General features: G+C 35.0%; 1 protein-coding gene across 1 annotated transcript in view; it reads left to right on the top strand.

The window, feature by feature from the left end:
• ADGRV1 (adhesion G protein-coupled receptor V1) overlaps positions 1-21,213 on the top strand; it is a 533,314-nt gene that overhangs the window by 17,350 nt on the left and 494,751 nt on the right. Inside the window, exons 9-16 of the mRNA XM_032627062.1 lie at positions 1,172-1,348; positions 3,513-3,736; positions 8,398-8,524; positions 9,433-9,618; positions 10,373-10,553; positions 11,289-11,452; positions 12,758-12,881; positions 13,901-14,167. Coding sequence (XP_032482953.1) covers positions 1,172-1,348; positions 3,513-3,736; positions 8,398-8,524; positions 9,433-9,618; positions 10,373-10,553; positions 11,289-11,452; positions 12,758-12,881; positions 13,901-14,167 — 1,450 coding nt within the window. The remainder of the gene's footprint in view (positions 1-1,171; positions 1,349-3,512; positions 3,737-8,397; positions 8,525-9,432; positions 9,619-10,372; positions 10,554-11,288; positions 11,453-12,757; positions 12,882-13,900; positions 14,168-21,213) is intronic.

Below are 21,213 nucleotides of genomic sequence, written 5' to 3'. Positions count from 1 at the left end.
TCTCTGTGCTTTTTGCAGTCCTGTAATGATTGTCTATGCCCACACTCATGTGCACACTGTGAGGATTGATAAGTTGGATTTTGAAAAGTTAGAATATTAAGATGTTGAAAGTTTTGATATATCAGGATTCTTATAGAGCTCATTTTGTCTTGTAGGGATAAATCAACAAGTCTATTGTGTAGCTGCTGTACTTAATGTCATGTTGCAGGAAAATACTGAGAAAGACACAGACACACAAGAGGTGTATAGTCCTGTTGGGAAGTAAAAGTCTAGAACACACAAAATGCTGATAAGCAAGCAATATGTGAAGTTTAACGTTAATTTCCACGTTTAGTGAGTGTAGCAGTAGAAGTTCAGGAAGAGGTAGAAGAAAGAGAGCTGGAGAATCCAAGGAAATCTTCATGGGAGAGAGGGATATTTAACTAGTCTTTAAGAGCGAGTACACTTTGACTTGTGAGTTGTGGAAGGAGGCCCTTCTACATGAGGAGAAACTGTGAAAGTTACTCTGAAGGTCATGTTCATTAATCACAGGGACATTATATGTTATACATGTGTCACATTTCTTTAAACATAAAGACATATCAAGTCACATTTGGAGTTCTGAATGGTCTTCTGATCGTGAATTTTCTCTGGCAGAGAAGGGGAGTGGGTGATTTGATTGGAGGTGTGGGTCAGTGGAAGAGAGGAGGGAAATGTGGGCAACTCGCCAATATTTGGCTTTACATCAAGGTAGTTGGGTATAGGCACCAAGGAGGAAAAGCGGATGGTGGTATTGGTGAAAATAGTGGTTAGAGGACATGGAGCAGAGATAGTGACTTCTCTTTGGCACATTCTGTCTGTAAGGTGTCTCTGATGTTTATGTCATATTCAGTGGCAGTTGGTTATAAAGATTTGGAATTTGAAGGAGAGATCCAGAGGTTATTATGGAGAGGGTATGGAATTATAAGATAAAGGTCTTAGGAAGAACCCTGGGGAATAATAATTGAGGATCAGAAAGAGCTCAAGAAGCCAGTGTGGGAGGTTGAATCAGATGGTGAATGAAGAAGGAAGTTGCCAAGTTATTGGTGGCCTTACCCATGCTTATTTTGTTTTCCCATGCAATTAAGACTTTAACATTTTTCTTAAAAATGTCTTTTCTTTCCACTTTTATGGCTTTTTTTGTTTATTATAGTTGGAAGATCTGGAGTTGGTGAATATAGTTCCCCCAATCCCACCCATAAGTCCTAGATTTGGAAAAATCCGAAATATTTCTTTAGTGGTTACTCCAGACATTGCAAATGGAGAAATTGGCTTTATTAGCAATCTTCCAATCATTTTGCATGAACCAGAAGATGTTGCTGCTGAAGTGGTAAGTAGGCTTTTTCTTATTGATGGGGCCTAATGAGTTTGAGATAATGTAAAGACACTGTTTTTTTGAGGGGGAGATCGAGTTAGTTTATAGAGTTAACAGATCTTGAAAAGCTTCACCATTTACAGCAAGCCTTCAATATGTAATTTGACATAAATAACTGATGAATGTGTGATTTTCATCATCTTTTGCCATATTCGATAGAATAAAATTAGAATTAATTGCTCACAGCAAAAGTAGGATATTTTGATGACGCTGCATTCAGCTAGTGGTATGACATTTGGTAGAGTAATAGCCAAACACAATTTTTTTTTATTGGCCAAGTCATATGTACCATAGGAATCCTTGACCTTTTCTATTTCTGAGCACTCCTCATGCTTGCCTTGGGCAGGATTCAGGTGACATCCTATACTTGGTGGTGGAGGTGATGGTGGTAAAGTAGTGGATGCCAAATCTTCGGAATTATATATATATATAATTTTATTTACATATATATGTAAATTTCTGGATACACACACACGGACACACACAAACATGCTCACATATACAGCACCTCTCCCTGCCTACCCCGACCCTGGTTGAATTTTCCTGCCATCTATATAGGGACCACTCTGGTTTTTGACCTTACCATTCCCTGAGCCACAGTCTGTCCCTAAAACCCTCTCCAAGTCTCTTACACTTAGATTTGGTTTAAACTGGGTTGCAGTTGAGATCAGGAATGTGGAGAGTTGTTTTTATTATCAAACCCTCATGTCAAAATATGGTGACCACAACTTCCTTTGTTTGTATATTTGATTCTGTGAAGTGGCAGAGAAGCTCTATTTTTCAAGATGGTTTTGACTTTTTATATTTTCATAATATTTTTATATTTTTCTTCTAAAAACTAAAAAGTATTCAGTTTTTTCTGAAAGAATGGGTTGTTTCTATTCATTTATATTACAAAGCTGTACATTTACCATTTCATATTTTTCCCTAGAGGGAAATTAGCTTCTAGGGAAAGTTTTGGGCTCTGTGAAACCTGCATTCTTCCCATCCTGGGAAACAGCAGAAAGAGTGAGAATTTCCCTTTGTTCTCTTTGTCCCCAGCTACAGCCTGGCCACGCCCACCCTCTTGGGGTGATTTAAGAGCCCAGTCCTTTCTTACTTTTTTTTGTGTTTTCTAAGAATCTTACTTTGCTTGCTAGTCTACAGACTTGACTGTTGCTAGCCAAATTAGAAGAATGGTTAGTGAGGAAATATCTTCCATGTTTTTCAAGATGGCCTATGTTCAAGGGCAAAGAGCAGAGGATACCTTTTTTAGGCACTTAAAAAGAATAGCATTATATACTGTTAAATATTTGTTTACATTCTTTGTTTGAAGAAAAACTTCATTATGATCTTCAGTGATCCTTTTCTTATACATACTTAAAGTGTGCTGCACTTAAATAAAACTACCAAATACAATTTGTTTCAGAATTATTATAATAGTTTCCATTTATTTAGCTCATGCTATGGAGAGACACTTTAATCTTCACCAGGAACTTGCAAAATAGAGAACCACTAGCTTCATTTCACATGTGGAAATTGAGGTCAGAGAGGTTAAGTAACTTGCCCAGGATAACCCAGAGCCATGATTTGAACATCTGATTTTGTTTCTGCTGCATTTGTTGTGTTGGTTAGAAACATTTCTTATTTGTATTATTATTTTCTTATTTTGCCCCCTGTCACGTTAGGATGCATTTGACATAACTGTGTACTTCCCAGATTTAGTCACAAAAGCTTATTTTTCAGTTTGTATTGTGATATTAAATTAATTCTTTTTTTCAGAGAACTTCTGATGGAAATTTATTCTTTAGCCATTGTTCTGTGTTTTTCATGGTTCTTTGGCTTTTAAAATGAAGTCTTTTTGTTAAGACAAATCCCAGGTTAGGCGGGTTTTTGGGTGGGGGAAATTTAATAGAGAAGTTTGATTAGCAAAAACTAATATAAAATAGTCAAATCTGAAATTATCATCATACTTAAAGAAAGCTTGTTCAATTGTGCTTTTAATATCATTTTAATTGTTCACTTCTCTATGCACAATACCTAAACATATTCATATAACAAGTGTATGCACTAACTGAAAAGCTTATGTAATTTGTGAGCATGTATTTCAGAAGAACTTGTTCTGTTTTCTTTTTATAAGGTATGCATTCCCTTACATCGGGATGGAACTGATGGCCAGGCTACTGTCTATTGGAGTTTGAAGCCCTCTGGCTTTAATTCAAAAGCAGTGACCCTGGATGATATAGGACCCTTTAATGGCTCTGTTGTGTTTTTATCTGGGCAAAGTGACACAACAATCAACATTACTGTCAAAGCTGATGACATACCAGAAATGAATGAGACGGTAACACTTTCTCTAGACAGGTAATAACCCATTTAGGTAATGTTTAGTGACATATTTATATGTTCACGTTCTCTGAAATAATTTTGTTTCTTGTTTTAATTCTTTTCTCCACATAAAGTAAAAAGAAAAAACTAACTAGATAACGTCATGCTGACCACCTTCTGACTTTTCTGATGTTTGTTGATGGCTTTTGGTTAGACTGTTATAACATAGTGAACTCTCACCCTGCTATTTATCATGAAGAAACATTACATAGAGAATTTATGGAAGGTATTAGATACATCTTAAGCATAGCTAATATGTTGCTATTTTCAAAAAATAGGCAGCAGCAAACCCAAAATGTTAGGTTAGCCAAACATCTCTGCCAGCTTCATTTTCATCAGGGAAGAGGATTAGAGCTTTTTTGAGTGAGTAAAAAGAAAGTGTTAATCTTCATATAATGAAATTCTCTTTTTTACATGAAATTTAACATTAAATAATACTAATTTTCCAGAGAATAAAAAATAATACAAATTTAAGGGGTATTTTTAAGTAATAATAAGGATTTAGTTAATATTTCTCAGTAAGTAATTTATATCAAGAAAATATCACAATCTCTCAAAGAGAAATTTTTTTCAGCGAGTCAGAAAATTCCAAAAATAAAAAACTACTGTGCTTAATTGATGTTAATTAAAAAAATTGAAACCAAGCTTATCTACTACAGGTCTCTATATTAAAGTTGATACATATTAGAGAAGGTTAATATGTGACTTGAGGGCTTTGCAAAATTTTTATTTTAGAAACAATAAAATTCGTAGATGAATTAATACCTGTTATTTTATACTGTTTTAATCAGGACTGAAGTAGTAATAATTATTTTATGTAACCCCAGGTCCTCTCCAAATTTTACTTTCAGTCTCTTGTAGGTTTTTCTATGTTGGTGTATTGTGTAAACACATTTTATAAACCTTATGAGTAGTTGTTTTTATTTTTATGTGGAAGAAAAATTCAGAATATAGGGAACAAATCTGTTGAATGTCTGCTGTTCATTTTGTGTGCTTTCAGTACCACATTGTGTTTTCTTCCTTTTTCTTAACATAAAAATTAAAACAAAACAAAATAGGCAAACAGACCAAAAAAAGCAAAAACCAAATACAACACACACACACACAAACACACATGCACAGTCTAAATGACTTATGGTTTTAATATATATTTTCCATTAAATCTTAAGGAAAGATATTTCATAGATGAAAAAATTGGTGAAATGTTAACCTGAAATTATTAGTTTTTCACTTGTGTGCTTTTTTCCTTAAGTTAGATTTGAGTACTTATTAAATCAGTGGACAGTCTTAAAAACAAACTAAAGAAAAATGAACAGCAATTATAAACCAAAGAGGTAGCAATCTATAGAAACTTTGTTAGCTAAGCTGCAAGTTTCTGCTCTGAACTAAATGTCTAAAGAATGATTTAAATTATACCTCTGCAAGTTCATAAGTGACTATTCTTCATATTCTTTCAAAATAGTCATTTTCAACCTTATCATGTAAATCTTTGAAATTAACTAAATAGAATTCTAAAGTATTTTCTCTTTCTCTCTTTGGGTTAAGGCAGTACACAAGAAAGTATAAACCATGGGGCAGAGAATTTCAGAAATTAATGGTTCCTCTCTTTTCAAGCAGAAGAAATTAGTTCCAATTTATACTAAAATGTTTTAATGCAGTTAGTAACTAGTGCATACTTGTATTATCTCAGTTGTGCATGAACAAATTACAATTCAGTGTTCGAAGACATTTAATTAAATAAATGTGACAATCTCATATTTTATCAAAATCTCCATCTCAATTTTGCAAATTTTTAACAAAACTAAAATGAAAGAATGAATGAATGCTACTGTGATTACAGTGTTACAATAAAATATTGCAACAAAAAATAATTAACACTTTATTGTGATACCATTTACGATTTTCTTTTAATGTCAAATTCAAATGAAAATTCTCTATATTTCAATTAAATAGAGATAAAAGTTACCCTGGTACTGAGTGATTTATGATGCTTCTAATACCATACTAATTAAAAATATTTTGTTGTTTAGTTCTCACCAAATCAGAAACAATATTATTATGCCAATTTATTTCAGAAAAAATTGTAATATATGTAGTATACAACTCCTTATTTATAGTGTTACTTGACTTGAAAAATGAAGCACTAGGACTCTACATTCTGACATGTTTCTCAAGGCTGTTTAAAAATACAGCACATTGGGAATTTGGCAAAGTGTTTAGATTTCCTGATATGAAGTTATATTTAAGTAAGATTTGTCATAATTAAAAGATACAGCGATATCTTTTGGCTTCTTGAGTTTATTCCTGTGCAAATGATGAAAGATATGTTTTTCTCTGCTGATAGAGTTTTTATATTTTCAAAGAATAACTGGCGTTAGATCTGAGGATGTGGGATTTAATTTTTTTGAAACCTAATTAAAGCTACTAAGTAATTAAAAGTCGGGCTGAATGAAATTTGCTCAGCTGCTGTGGTTTTGTGAGCGTGCACAGTGCTTGGCAGCCTCCAGCGCCTTGGAGCAGGCTTGGAAAGGAATGTCTTTAATGAGTCTGCCTTGGAGCAGGCCTGGAAAGGAATGTCTTCAATGGGTCTTGACGTGCTGGCTGGTCATGGGGTCATCTTCCCTAAGTGGGAACTGCCGAACCTTTTGCTAGCATTTGTGAATAGCAAAGAACCCAGTGTGCAGAGTTCCCTTAAAGTGAATATGACTAGCTTGTGCGGGGGGAGGGAAAAAAGAGAGCTTTCTTTAGCTTTATTTTTACCCTGCCATTCACATTTCTAACAGTATTGGTGAGATTTTGGCAAACAGTGTCTCTGTCTCCCCCCCCCAACGCCCCCGCTTCTTTCTGTGTTGACAGGGTAGAAACCGAAAGGTTTGTCGTGTATTTTGGGTAAGTGCGCTAAAGAATGTCTTGTTTCTGGTGCTTCAACATTTTGCTTTGCAAGTCAGTGTTTTGGACAAGGCTGCTGTTCTGCATGACCACCAGTCTCGAGAAAGTTTGCTTGTCCACCTGCCTGTGCATGCTTTGTGTGTCCTTTTATCTTCTAAGGATAAGCTTATATGAAGTTTTAATTTTTTTTGTATTAAGAGTTTTAAATTATGAATGCATTTTTGAGAATTATGTAATTACATGTTTTGAAGAACTTAAAAATTTTAACTTTCCTTATAGTGTACATATAACCAAGAGAACAATTAGTGTCCTTTGCTTGTGAGATTCTTATTTAACATCTTTTATGAATCTTGTGGTTTAACAAAGAATTCAGAAGCTGGGCACTCATCTCTTCCATTGGTTTTTGAGTGCATCTAAGCAATTTCTTGCCTACATTCTCTCAGTTGTCGTATAAAGAACTTTTCAAAAATTTGCCTTTTTCCAAAAGGGTAGCACATTAAAAAAAATTCATTTGTTTAATGCTCAGAATGGATTTTTATATTTCACATTCTGATCGTGTTTTTTTGTCTCTTAGCGTATGTAGACATAGGAAATTTTAATTAATTAAAATATCAATGTAAATGAAATATGGACAAATTTGCAATGAAAATCATATGACTGCATTAATAATCTAAAAAGGATAACTATCTTATTATTTGGATTATATCTTCTGTGGCCACTAGTATGCTAGGTATTGGCTGTCAGATTTCCAAAAGCTGGGGAAGGATGTTAATTCAGATTCTCTATTACACAGGAAGTGTGCTGTCCTTTTTATATATTAATTGTGACTGCATTGTAATTTTGAGGTCTGATCAGCGGTACTTTTTGATTCAATAGAAAGTGACATTTGGAAAGGTTTAGAACAGCTTGCAGGATTGAGAATTCTCAAAGAGTATGCTGGCTTTTAAACCTCAGAGCGTTACAGTCCTAGTCCCTTTGATCATTCTAATTATAGGCTGAACATAAAAACCAGAAATAAAAAACATCTTGGTTTAATATGTTCTTTTGAGATTTGTATAGGAATTGCTATAGCATGTCACGTATCTCAGATCTATTCTATTCCATTTTTTTTCATGTATGTCACGCATTTTCTTTTGTAATAAAACAAAAGAAAATGCGTGAGGTTAAAATCAAGGTGAATAGAATCATATTAAAGGTCACAAAATATTTCTAAAATCTAATCACTATTTTATTTTTGGTGTGTCTTGCTTTAGTCCAAGCAGTTAACCAACTTGTATTCAGTTAGTATAATCTTACATAATGAGTTTTTTTTTTAAAGAAATTCAAGTGTATGTAAAGTTAAAACAATTTTATTTAAATTATTTTTAAACTACATGTTACAAATTAACTTTTGCTAAAACTGGAAACAAATTTGTGAATTTGATACTACTTTATAAAATATATTTAAACCTTTGATTAATGTATTTTTAAGGTACATATGCAGTGTTTGGTTTCAGTCAAATATGAAAGAACCGATGAATTCAGAAATAGAAGTTCTCCCATAAATGTTATCAGTAAAACTGTTTTGATCTGAAGTGATTTTAATACACTTAAATTCAACTTAAATTTTACCTCCTAATAACCTTCATATTCATTATCTGAAGTGTTGTAAATATTTTAAATAAGACTTCAAAATTCAGAAGTAAGACTATAGGTAGTCTGTAAGACTTAGAAAGCCTGTAAAACATTTCCCCCTCTGACTTCCCCAGGGTCAACGTGGAAAACCAAGTGCTGAAATCTGGATATACAAGCCGTGACCTAATTATTTTGGAAAATGATGATCCTGGGGGAATTTTTGAATTTTCTCCTGCTTCCAGAGGACCCTATATTATACAAGTAAGTATGAAAGAAACTTCAATCTATTCTGTACTCACAGCTTCAAAAGAACAATCTTGAAAGATTTAAACTTTTGTGGACTTTTTTCCCTGTCCTATATATGGTACTTTACTGACAAGAACACAGTTATCACTATTATTGTTATAATCATATAGATAGCATATAATGAGGGCCTTCTATATTCTCTTCCCTGTTCTAAGCACTTTGTAGTCACAACCCTTAATCTTCACAATGAGTTAAAGAGGTCTGTGCTCTATTTCACATTTTACAAACGTGAAACAGAGACACATTGGCATTTCTAGCTGAGCCTTAGACAGACTGCTTAAAGTTGTGATGCCACACCTATTCAGTCCAAAATTCAGCGTGTGTGATTCTTTTGTTTTTTTTTAAATACAGTTTTGAAAGGTTACTTTCCATTTACAGTTAGTACAAAATATTGGCTGTATTCCCCATGCTGTACTATATATCCTTGAGCCTCTCTTACACCCAATAGTTTGTACCTCCTCTCCCCCACCTCTCTGTTGCCCCCCACCACTGGTAACCATTAGTTTGTTCCTGTATCTGAATCTGCTTATTTTTTTGTTATATTCACTAGTTTGTTGTACTTTTTAGATTCCACGTATAAGTGATAACATACAGTGTTTGTCTTTCTCTGTCTGACTTATTTCATTCAGCATAATGCTCTCCAAGTCATCCATGTTGCTTCAAATGGCAAAATTTCGTTCTTTTTAGTGGCTGAGTAGTATTCCATTGTGTGTGTGTGTGTGTGTGTGTGTGTGTGTATACCACATCTTTATCCATTCACCTGTTGATGAACACTTAGGTTGCTTTCATATCTTGGCAATTATAAATAATGCTGTGAACATTGGGGTGCATGTATCTTTTTGAATTTTGTGGATTTTTTTAAGGAAGGAGAATCTGTAGAGCTCCACATCATCCGTTCCAGGGGAGCTCTTGTTAAGCAGTTTCTACACTACCGAATAGAGCCAAGAGATAGCAATGAATTTTACGGGAACACAGGGGTACTGGAATTTAAACCTGGGGAAAGGGAGATCATAATCACCTTGCTATCAAGATTGGATGGGATACCAGAGGTATGGGATTTTATTTTTTCCGTGTGCTTTTGTGGAAAGTTGATAGTATCTTGTATATTATGAATATAAATATTTTGAACATTGGCAAGGAGATACAGGAAAGGAAGTGGGCAAGAAAGGATTGAGAAGTGCTTATGTTTGGAAAATAAAAAAAAACAAGCTTAAGAAACAAAGTAAGACTTATTCCAATTTGAATTGTCCATGTTTGTCGTACGTAAAGCAGTACCAAACAATCTGAAACGTTCAGTGTGTAATCAGTTTTCATCTCCTTTTAGATTTATATATGTTAAACCTTATTTTATGTAGTCTGTATTGACTGAACTTTCAGTGATACAGTTTTGAACTGAAGAAATTTTTCTGTAAAATTATTCTTCTAAAGGAAATAAGTTTTAGTTGTATATTAAGGGAATCAGATATTGTTCCATTATGTTTACATACCATTGCATATGTAGCTTTTACATTAATTTTATTTTATTTACTCATTATTTTAAATGACTAGATCATCAGTGATAAGGTTAAGTCTTCTTACAGTTTTAATATAGTATCATGGTTTATCTTTTCCCTTTTTGAATAATGTATACTTATATCTGATGTCTCTCTTAATTGATGGAAGGATGTTAAAAATTAAAAAATCAGCTTTGTTTTTTCAGTGAGTGGCATGTTTGTGAAAAGCTGATTCTTGAATATATATATTTTAATTTCCTCTGAAAATTTCAACTTTATATTTTTTACTAATTTAACATGTTCATTTTAGTTGGATGAACATTATTGGGTGGTCCTAAGCAGCCATGGTGAACGGAAAAGCAAGTTGGGAAGCGCTACAGTTGTCAACATAACGATTCTAAAAAATGATGATCCTCATGGGATTATAGAATTTGTTTCTGATGATCTAATTGTTACGATAAATGAAAGTAAAGGAGACGATACCTATAGTGGTAATTTATTCTACTTTTTATATTCTATTACTGTTTAGTAAAGAAGAAATTAGTCATGTTTAGTTTATTTCTTTAGTAAATAGTTATTTTTAGTTGTCCAACTGCTGAGAAATTACATGTAGTACAGAAATTGGTTTTTTAAGAAGAAACCAATTTTAAGAAATTGGTTATTTAAGATTGCTAGTTTTATTTCTTACATAGTATTGTGATGATGACTTCGGTTATATTTTGATTTCAATTAACCGTATGTGGTAGAACTCAAACACTCAAAAGAATAAGTTGAGTCAAATAGGAAAAGCTTTAAGAGTTACTGCTAGGGAACTATTGCAGTGGCACAAAATGAGATGTATTGATAGGTTATTTTTAGAGCTGTGTCTGTCTGGGTAAGAAAATCACTTTTGAGTATGCAGCTTCCTCTAGCTGCCCTTAACAAATATCCTTATAGGACTTTGTGATAGGTGTACCTAATTAGTCACCATTCTGCTCCTTTTGCTGAATGACTTTTAAAATCAAAAACTGTGATAGAAAAGATCAAGTCCATTTATTTTATCAATCGTATACCTACAGAGGGAAGACTAGGTTAATTTATATATATACCTTGAGGCTGGGCTAAGGAAATAATTGGTTTTTATTAAAAAGAGGGCTTATTTTTACTTTTATTTGAACAATTTCTTCACTCATTTTAAAATTGTTTAATATATGCTCATATATGTTATACCCATTTGTATTTCACAGCTGTTTATGGTGTAATAAGAAATCGAGGCAACTTTGGTGATGTTAATGTATCATGGGTGGTTAGTCCAGACTTTACGCAAGATGTATTTCCTGTCCAAGGGACTATTTTCTTTGGAGATCAGGAATTTTCAAAAAATATCACCATTTACTCCCTTCCAGATGAGGTAAATGTTACACAGATAACTCTCTCTTTTTTGTTTAATAATTATTTTTTAAAATAATTAAACATCTGGTAATTTACTTTGTCATGCGAGTATGTGATAAAGCAGCAGTCCCCAGCCTTTTTGGCACCGGGGACCGGTTTTGTGGAAGACAATTTTTCCCCTGATGGGGGTGGGGGTAGGCAGGGGGTGGGGGATGGTTCAGATGGTAATGTGAGCGATGGGGAGCGGCCGATGAAGCTTCACTTGCTCCCCTGCCACTCACCTCCTGCTGTGAGGCCCAGTTCCTAACAGGCTGCCGAGGCCCAGGGGTTGGGGACCCCTGTAAAGAACCCATGTGTGATAATGTCTGACTATAAGCCAAAATAGAAATATTTTTGTTTTCCCTGAAGGCATTTTTAACTCTTAGAACTGATAGTTGCTGGTGACACTGCGTAGGTGCCAAATATCAGGGATTTATACTTGTGAGAGAGGTTAAGCACTTGGTTTGTACTTAGGCCCTTTGAGGATGAGGGCACCATCTACCAAGTATCCTATGGTGCACTCTCAGAATCAGGACATTGGACCAGATGGATGGTGGATTCAGGGTAATGCAGAGAAAGAAGTTAGTAACAATGGGGTGGACCTTTCTGAGGGACACTGCTTCGAATAGGTATGGAAACCTGTCTCCTTTCCTTCACACTTGTGCCTCGAGAGACAAAGTTCCAACACTGTTCCATTTTAGGGTCTGGAGAAGACCGGCTTACATGGATGAGAAAGAGAAACAGTGTCCATCTGGGGAGCCATATAAGCTCAGAGATGTGGGGAGTCTCATCTTGTTAGGACAGGGGAATGAGGTCTTTGTGATGTACTTCGGTGAAACTTAAGGAAGGTTTGTAAGGGGCCTTTGAGAGCTAGCTGAGCTTTTGTTACGATTATGAATTCTGTTCTGAGTGTGTCAAAAAGTTATTTTTCTGTTCCATTGTTTTCCCTTAAAAACAATATATATCCTATTTTCTTATAGAAATAACTTAAGCTATATAGTATTTCTGTTTTTAACTTACGTAAGGCAAAATATCTCTATTTCCATTAAATTTTATAGTGAGTCAAAATAAAGTGACTGTTTGGATGAATGTACATTAAAATTTTGAGGGGTTCTGAGGCCTACGTGAATAATTTAGAGTGGTTCTGCCTCAGAAGTAGAAACAAACATTAGTACCGTTATTAATAAAGCTCTTTTTCAAAAAAGATAAAAATAATTTAGGAATATGTAGTGGAATTATTTATACAAATCACCTGACTAAAAGCATGTGTAACATTTTCCAAAAGATTCCAGAGGAAATGGAGGAATTTACCATTATCCTACTTAATGCCACTGGAGGAGCTAAAATAGGAAATAAAACTACTGCAACTCTGAGGATTAGAAGAAATGATGACCCCATTTATTTTGCAGGTGGTATTGCTTTCTTATTTGAGTGAGTTCACATCTTTCTTGAACAGTATAAAAATACTTTTTTTCAATAATTGTTTTAAGTGAACATTTTCAGTAAAGCACAATTGTTGTTTAAATAGGATTTCATAATTTGTTTGGATGATCATTATTCAAACTCTTTGACATTTTAACAAATACTTTTAAGGATCTTCTGAAGGAAAAAGCAAATAAAATAACTACTATTTTATTAGCTTTGTTCTCCTCCCACTTTTAAATTCCAAGGTATTTTCTTTCCATTGTGCAAAAATGAACACTCTTCCACATAACCTCTTCCAGTACACAGTGTAGCCAGTTCAGGGTCTGCGTATTGTACTTAATGAATTGTTACTTACTATAATTACTGTTATTTAAGGGACATATAAGTTGACGTATAAATTAAGGTCTCCCCATTTTTGCCACTTGAATGCTTTCTTTAGAACTGTCTTTTCCACCTGAGATATCTTTTAGTTTTATTTGGTATCTAATCTATTGGTATCTAATTCTTTCTTAAGTCATTTTTGCAAGATGTTCAATTTATAACTGTAGGACTCTTAAACCTCTTGAGTATTATTGATTTATATTTTAACCTTCAGTTAACATGTACTTAATGAGTTAGTCCTGTGTTCAGTCTTCTACTAACCCTGTAGAAGAAGTGGCAAAAATAAAACCTAAGATATCTGGGCCTATTCTCAAGGAACTTATGGTCTAAATTTGAAAATAAAGTGTATGAAACAGTAGTCAGAGGATTCCAGACAGTATGTAATTTACTGACAAATTGGGTATTGAAGACAATGGATTCCATAGGAGTCAAGGCAAGAGGAAGGCCATTGACTAGAAGTAATCAGAGGAGACCTCATGTAGGCGTTGGGATCAGAGCTGAGTCTTTAAGTAAAGACACAGTGGAGTTCATTTCTTGTGGGGAGCAGGGAGAAACATGTGATCTGAAAATATGGAGGTGGAATCAGAAAAGCTCACACGTTTCTTCTTTATGAATATTTCAGAACCTCGTGTAGTGAGGGTTCGGGAAGGTGAGACTGCTGACTTTATAGTTCTCAGAAATGGATCTGTTGATGTTGCCTGCACCGTCCAATATGCTACCATGGATGGGAATGCTACCGCCAGAGAGGGGGACTTTGTTCCCATTGAAAAAGGAGAAATGCTTGTTTTTGCGGTTGGAAGTAGAGAGCAGAACATATCTGTATTCATTAATGAAGATGATATCCCAGAAACAGATGAGTCCTTTTATATAATCCTCTTTAATTCAACAGGTAAATAAATTACATTTATGGCATATCTGTTGTTTCAGTGCTTTTATGAGATGACATTAAGCATTTAACTGTCACCTGGGATCGTTCAAGAGCAAAATTGTTTATTTCATTGCTTTCTTGAGGGAAGGGCTGAGGAATATATGTGTTGAGACTTCGTGTACCTGGTATACACTACGTCATTATTCTTAATCTTTTTTCACAATATAGCACACATAGAAAATTATGTTATTATTATATGAGGAATAGAAATCTTTTAGCTAAAGCTACCCTAAGTCTTTTCTAGTTATCCAAGGGCTTAGGGCATCTGTAGTCTCTTCCCTCCTAGCAGGGTGCTGGGCATAGTGGTTGGGAAGCTGCATTCTGTGGGTGACTTGAGCCCAATTGGCTCTACAGCCACAATGCATGACAATTTGCAGGAGGGGAAATTCCTTCTTCTCCATGCTATAAATGAAGCAGGATGTTTTGTCCCCATTATATGGGTCCTGAGAATGTTTTGACCCCATCTTTAGTAAATTAGAGGGATTATAGCTTCTTTTGGTATTTATTTTATTCTTTTAAGAGTACATAGAGTTATTTTTTCCCTTAATCTTCTAGATTAAGAAGACATGATACTCCATCACCCCTGAATACGCGAGTGTGTTTTTTCCTATATACTAGGACATTTTCCTACATAACCACAATATAGCCATTGAAATCAGGTTAACATTAATACAATTATTGCCTCAGACCCCATTCAGATTTCTCCAGTTTTCCCAACAATGTCCTTTCTAGCAAAAATGATCCTTTCCTAAATCATGCATTGCATTTAATTGCTGTCTCTTAATCTCTTCAGTCTGGAATAGAGTCTTTTCTTGACTTGCATGACCTTTGTAATATAGAAGATTACAGGGCAGTTGTTTTGTTGAATGTCCTTCATTTTGGTTTGTTTGATGTTCCTCATGATTAGATTCAGGCTTTGCATCCTTGGCAGGAATTTCATAGTTGTAATTCTGTGTTCCCATTATATCTCTTCTGTTGGCACATGATTTTGTTTTGTCCCTTTACTGCCATGTTTACTTTGACCACAGTTTAGGTGGTGAAGCCAGGCTTCTCTACTGTACTTTTTGTGGCTTTGTAATTAATAAAAATTTTGTGGGGGAGATAGTTTATGTAAATATCCTGTTACTCATCAAACTTCCAATTTTTTCATTGATATATTTATCAGTATGGACTCATGATTTCTGTTTAATGCAGTAGGTTATATTTCACTATGATTTCTTTTTTAACATCTTTATTAGAGTATAATTGCTTTACAGTGTGTTAGTTTCCGCTTTATAACAAAGGGAATCAGCTATACATATACATGTATTCCCATATCTCCTCCCTCTTGCGTCTCCCACCCACGCTCCCTATCCCACCCATCTAGGTGGTCACATAGCACCGAGCTGACCTCCCTGTGCTATGTGGCTGCTTCCCATTAGCTATCTATTTCACATTTGGTAGTGTATATATGTCCATGCCACTCTCTCACTTAGTCCCAGCTTACCCTTCCCCCTCCCCGTGTCCTCAAGTCCATTCTCTACATCTTTATTCCTGTCTGCCCCTAGGTTCTTCAGAACCTTTTTTTTTTTTTTTTTATCATCTTTATCCATACATCTGTCAATGGGCACTTAGGTTGCTTCCATGTCCTGGCTATTGTAAATAGAGGTGCAATGAACATTGTGGTACATGACTCTTTTTGAAGTATGGTTTTCTCAGGGTATACGCCCAGTAGTGGGATTGCTGGGTCGTATGATAGTTCTATTTTTAGTTTTTCAAGGAAGCACCATACTGTTCTCCATAGTGGCTGTATCAGTTTACATTCCCACCAACAGTGCAAGAGGGTTCCCTTTTCTCCACACCCTCTCCAGCATTTATTGTTGTAGATTTTTTGATGATGGCCATTCTGACTGGTATGAGGTGATACATCATTGTAGTGTTGATTTGCATTTCTGTAATGATCAGTGATGTTGAGCATCCTGTCATGGTTCTTTGGCAATCTGTATATCTTCTTTGGAGAAATGTCTGTTTAGGTCTTCTACCCATTTTTGGATTGGGTTGTTTGTTTTTTTGATATTGAGCTGCATGAGCTGCTTGTATGTTTTGGAGATTAATCCTTTTTCAGTTGCTTCATTTGCAAATATTTTCTCCCATTCTGAGGGTTGTATTTTTGTCTTGTTTATGTTTTCCTTTGCCGTGTAAAAACTTTTAAGTTTCATTAGGTCTCATTTGTTTATTTTTGTTTTTATTTCCATTTCTCTAGGAGGTGGGTCAGAAAGGATCTTGCTGTGGTTTATGTCAGAGTGTTCTGCCTATGTTTTCCTCTAAGAGTTTTCTAGTGTCTGGCTTTACACTTAGATCTTTCATCCATTTTGAGTTTATTTTTGTGTATGATGTTAGGGAGTGTTCTAATTTCATTCTTTTACATGTAGCTGTCCATTTTTCCCTGCACCACTTATTGAAGAGGCTGTCATTTCTCCATTGTATATTCTTGCCCCCTTTATCAAAAATAAGGTGACCATAGGTGTGTGGGTTTATCTCTGGGCTTTCTATCCTGTTCCACTGATCTATATTTCGGTTTTTGTGCCCGTACCATACTGTCTTGATTTCTGTAGCTTTGTAGTATAGTCTGAAGTCCAGGAGCCTGATTCCTCCAGCTCCATTTTTCTTTCTCAAGATTGCTTTGGCTATTCGGGGTCTTTTGTGTTTCCATACAAATTGTGAAATTTTTTGTTCTAGTTCTGTGAAAAATGCCCTTGGTAGTTTGATAGGGATTACATTGAATCTGTAGATTGCTTTGGTAGTATATTCATTTTCACAATGTTGCTTCTTCCAATCCAAGAACATGGTATATCTCTCGATCTGTTTGTACCATCTTTAATTTCTTTTATCAGTGTCTTATAGTTTTCTGCATACAGGTCTTTTGTCTCCTTAGGTAGGTTTATTGCTAGGTATTTTATTCTTTTTGTTGCAGTAGTAAATGGGAGTGTTTCCTTAATTCCTCTTTCAGACTTTTCATCATCATTAGTGTATAGGAATGCAAGAGATTTCTGTGTATTAATTTTGTATCCTGCTACTTTACCAAATTCATTGATTAGCTCTACTAGTTTTCTGGTAGCATCTTTAGGATTCTCTATGTATATTATCATGTCGTCTGCAAACAGTGACAGCTTTACTTCTTCTTTTCCGATGTGGATTCCTTTTATTTCTTTTTCTTTTCTGATTACTGTGGTTAAAACTTCCTAAACTATGTTGAATAATAGTGGTGAGAGTGGGCAACCTTGTCTTGTTCCTGATCTTAGAGGCAATGGTTTCAGTTTTTCACCATTGAGAACGATGTTTCCTGTGGGTTTGTCATATATGGTCTTTATTATGTTGAGGTAAGTTCCCTCTGTGCCTACTTTCTGGAGGGTTTTTATCATAAATTGGTGTTGAATTTTGTCAAAAGCTTTTTCTGCATCCATTGAGATTATCATATGGTTTTTCTCCTTCAGTTTGTTAATATGGTGTATCACATTGATTGATTTGCGTATATTGAAGAATCCTTGCACTCCTGGGTTAAACCCCACTTGATCATGGTGTATGATCCTTTTAATGTGCTGTTGGATTCTGTTTGCTAGTATTTTGTTGAGGATTTTTGCATCTGTGTTCATCAGTGATATTGACCTGTAGTTTTCGTTCTTTGTGATATCTTTGTCTGATTTTGGTATCAGGGTGATGGTGGCCTCATAGAATGAGTTAGGGAGTGTTCCTCCCTCTGCTATATTTTGTAAGAGTTTGAGAAGGATAGGTGTTAGCTCTTCTCTAAATGTTTGATAGAATTTGCCTGTGAAACCATCAGGTCCTAAGCTTTCCTTTGCTGGAAGATTTTTAATCACAGTTTCAATTTCAGTGCTTGTGATTGGTCTCTTTATATTTTCTATTTCTTCCTGGTTCAGTTTCGGAAGATTGTGCTTTTCTAAGAATTTGTCCAGTTCTTCCAGGTTGTCCATTTTATTGGCATAGAGTTGCTTGTAATATTGTCTCATGATTCTTTGTATTTCTGCAGTGTCAGTTGTTACTTCTCCTTTTTCATTTCTAATTCTATTGATTTGAGTCTTCTCCCTTTTTTTCTTGATGAGTCTGGCTAATGGTTTATTAATTTTGTTCATCTTCTCATAGAATCAGCTTTTCGTTTTATTGATCTTTGCTATCATTTCCTTCATTTCTTTTTCATTTATTTCTGATCTGATCTTTATGATTTCTTTCCTTCTGCTAACTTTAGGGTTATTTTTTGTTCTTCTTTCTCTAATTGCTTTAGGTGTAAGGTTAGGTTGTTTTTTTGAGGTGTTTCTTGAGGTAGGATTGTATTGGTATAAACTTCCCTCTTATAACTGCTTTTGCTGCATCCCATAGGTTTTGGGTCATCATGTTATAATTGTCATTTGTTTCTAGGTATTTTTTTGATTTCTTCAGTGATCTCTTGGTTATTTAATACTGTATTGTTTAGCGTCCATGTGTTTGTATTTTTTACAGATTTTTTCCTATAATTGATATCTAGTCTCATAGCGTTGTGGTTGGAAAAGATACTTGATACAATTTCAATTTTCTTAAATTTAGCAAGGCTTGATTTGTGACCCAATGTATAATCTATCCTGGAGTTTGTTCCATGAGCACTTGAGAAGAAAGTGTATTCTGTTGTTTTTGGATGGAATGTCCTATAAATATAAATTAAGTCCATCTTGTTTAATGTATCATGTAAAGCTTGTGTTTCCTTATGTATTTTCAATTTGGATGATGTGTCCATTGGTGAAGGTGGGGTGTTGAAGTCGCCTACTATGATTGTGTTACTGTCAATTTCCCCTTTTACAGCTGTTAGCATTTGCCTTATGTATTGAAGTACTCCAGTGTTGGGTTCATAAATATTTACAACTGTTATATCTTCTTCTTGGACTGATCCCTTGATCATTATGTAGTGTCCTTTTTTGTCCCTTTTTGTAATAATCTTTAAGTCTGTTTTGTCTGATATGAGAATTGCTACTCAGCTTCCTTTTGATTTCCATTTGCATGGAATATCTTTTTCCATCCCCTCACTTTCAGTCTAGGTCTGAAGTCGGTCTCTTGTAGACAGCATATATATGGGTCTTGTTTTTGTACCCATTCAGCCAGTCTATGTCTTTTGGTTGGAGCATTTAATCCATTTACATTTAAGGTAGTTATCGATATGTATGTTCCTGTTTCCATTTTCTTAATTATTTTTGGTTTGTTATTGTAGGTGTTTTCCTTCTCTTGTGTTTCCTGCCTAGAGAAGTTCCTTTAGCATTTGTTGTAAAGCTGGTTTGGCGGTGCTGAATTCTCTTAGCTTTTGCTTGTTTGTCTGTAAAAGTTTTAATTTCTCCTTTGAATCTGAATGAGATCCTTGCTGGGAAGAGTAATCTTGGTTATAGGTTTTTCCCTTTGATCACTTTAAATATGTCCTGACACTCCCTTCTGGCTTGCAGAGTTTCTGCTGAAAGATCAGCTGTTAACCTTATGGGGATTTCCTTGTATGTTATTTGTTGTTTTTCCCTTGCTGCTTTTAATATTTTTTCTTTGTATTTGATTTTTGATAGTTTGATTAGTATGTGTCTTAGTGTGTTTCTCCTTGGATTTATCCGTATGGGACTCTCTGCGCTTCCTGGAGTTATTTCCTTTCCCATATTAGGGAAGTTTTCAACTATAATGTCTTCAAATATTTTCTCAGTCCCTTTCTTTTTCTCTTCTTCTTCTGAGACCCCTATAATTCGAATGTTTGTGTATTTAATGTTGTCCCAGAGGCTCTGAGACTGTCCTCAGTTCTTTTCATTCTTTTTTCTTTATTCTGCTCTGCAGTAGTTATTTCCACTATTTTATCTTCCAGGTCACTTATCCGTTCTTCTGCCTCAGTTATTCTGCTATTGATCCCATCTAGAGTATTTTTAATTTCATTTATTGTGTTGTTCATCATTGTGTGTTTCATCTTTAGTTCTTCTAAGTCCTTGTTAAATGTTTCTTGCATTTTCTCTATTCTATTTACAAGATTTTGGATCATCTTTACTATCATTATTCTGAATACTTTTTCAGGTAGACTGCCTATTTCCTCTTCATTTGTTAGGTCTGGTGGGTTTTTATCTTGCTCCTTCATCTGCTGTGTGTTTCTCTGTCTTCTCATTTTGCTTAACTTACTGTGTTTGGGGTCTCCTTTTCGCATGCTGCAGGTTTGTAGTTCCCGTTGTTTGTGGTGTCTGCCCCCAGTGACTAAGGTTGGTTCTGTAGGTTGTGTAGGCTTCCTGGTGGAAGGGACTGGTGCCTGTTTTCTGGTAGATGAGGCTGGATCTTGTCTTTCTGGTGGGCAGGACTGCGTCTGGTGGTGTGTTTTGGGGTGTTTGTGACCTTATTATTATTTTAGCCAACCTCTCTGCTAATGGGTGGGGTTGTGTTCCTCTCTTGTTAGTTGTTTGGCATAGGGTGTCCAGCACTGTAGCTTGCTGTTCGTAGAGTGGAGCTGGGTCTTAGCGTTGAGATGGAGCTCTTTGGGAGAGCTTTTGCCGCTTGATATTAGGTGGAGCCCGGAGGTCTCTGGTGGACCAGTATCCTCAGTTTGGCTCTCCCACCTCAGAGGCCCAGGTCTGACACCCAGCCAGAGCACCAAGACCCTGTCAGCCACATGTCTCAGAAGAAAAGGGAGAAAAAAAAGGAAGAAAGAAAAAATAAATAAAAAGAAATAAAGTTATTAAAATAAAAAATAAAAATAATAAATAAAAAAGTTATTAAAAATAAAAAAATTTTAAAAGTAATTTAAGAAAGAAAAAAGAAAGAAAGAAGAGAGCAGCCAAACCAAATCCACGAGTGATAAAAAGCGCTAAGAACTATACTAAGAAAAAAAAATGACAGATGGAACCCTAGGACAAATGGTAAAAGCAAAGCTACACAGACAAAATCACACAAAGAAGCATACACATACACACTCACAAAAAGAGAAAAAGGAAAAAAAAAAGTACATATCTTTTGTGAAGTCTGACGTCTTCTGC

The sequence above is a fragment of the Phocoena sinus genome, chromosome 3 (assembly GCF_008692025.1).
Source record: "Phocoena sinus isolate mPhoSin1 chromosome 3, mPhoSin1.pri, whole genome shotgun sequence".
Taxonomy (NCBI): Eukaryota; Metazoa; Chordata; class Mammalia; order Artiodactyla; family Phocoenidae; genus Phocoena; species Phocoena sinus.
Note: the sequence above shows the minus strand (reverse complement) of the source record. Positions and strands in the feature narration are given on the sequence as shown.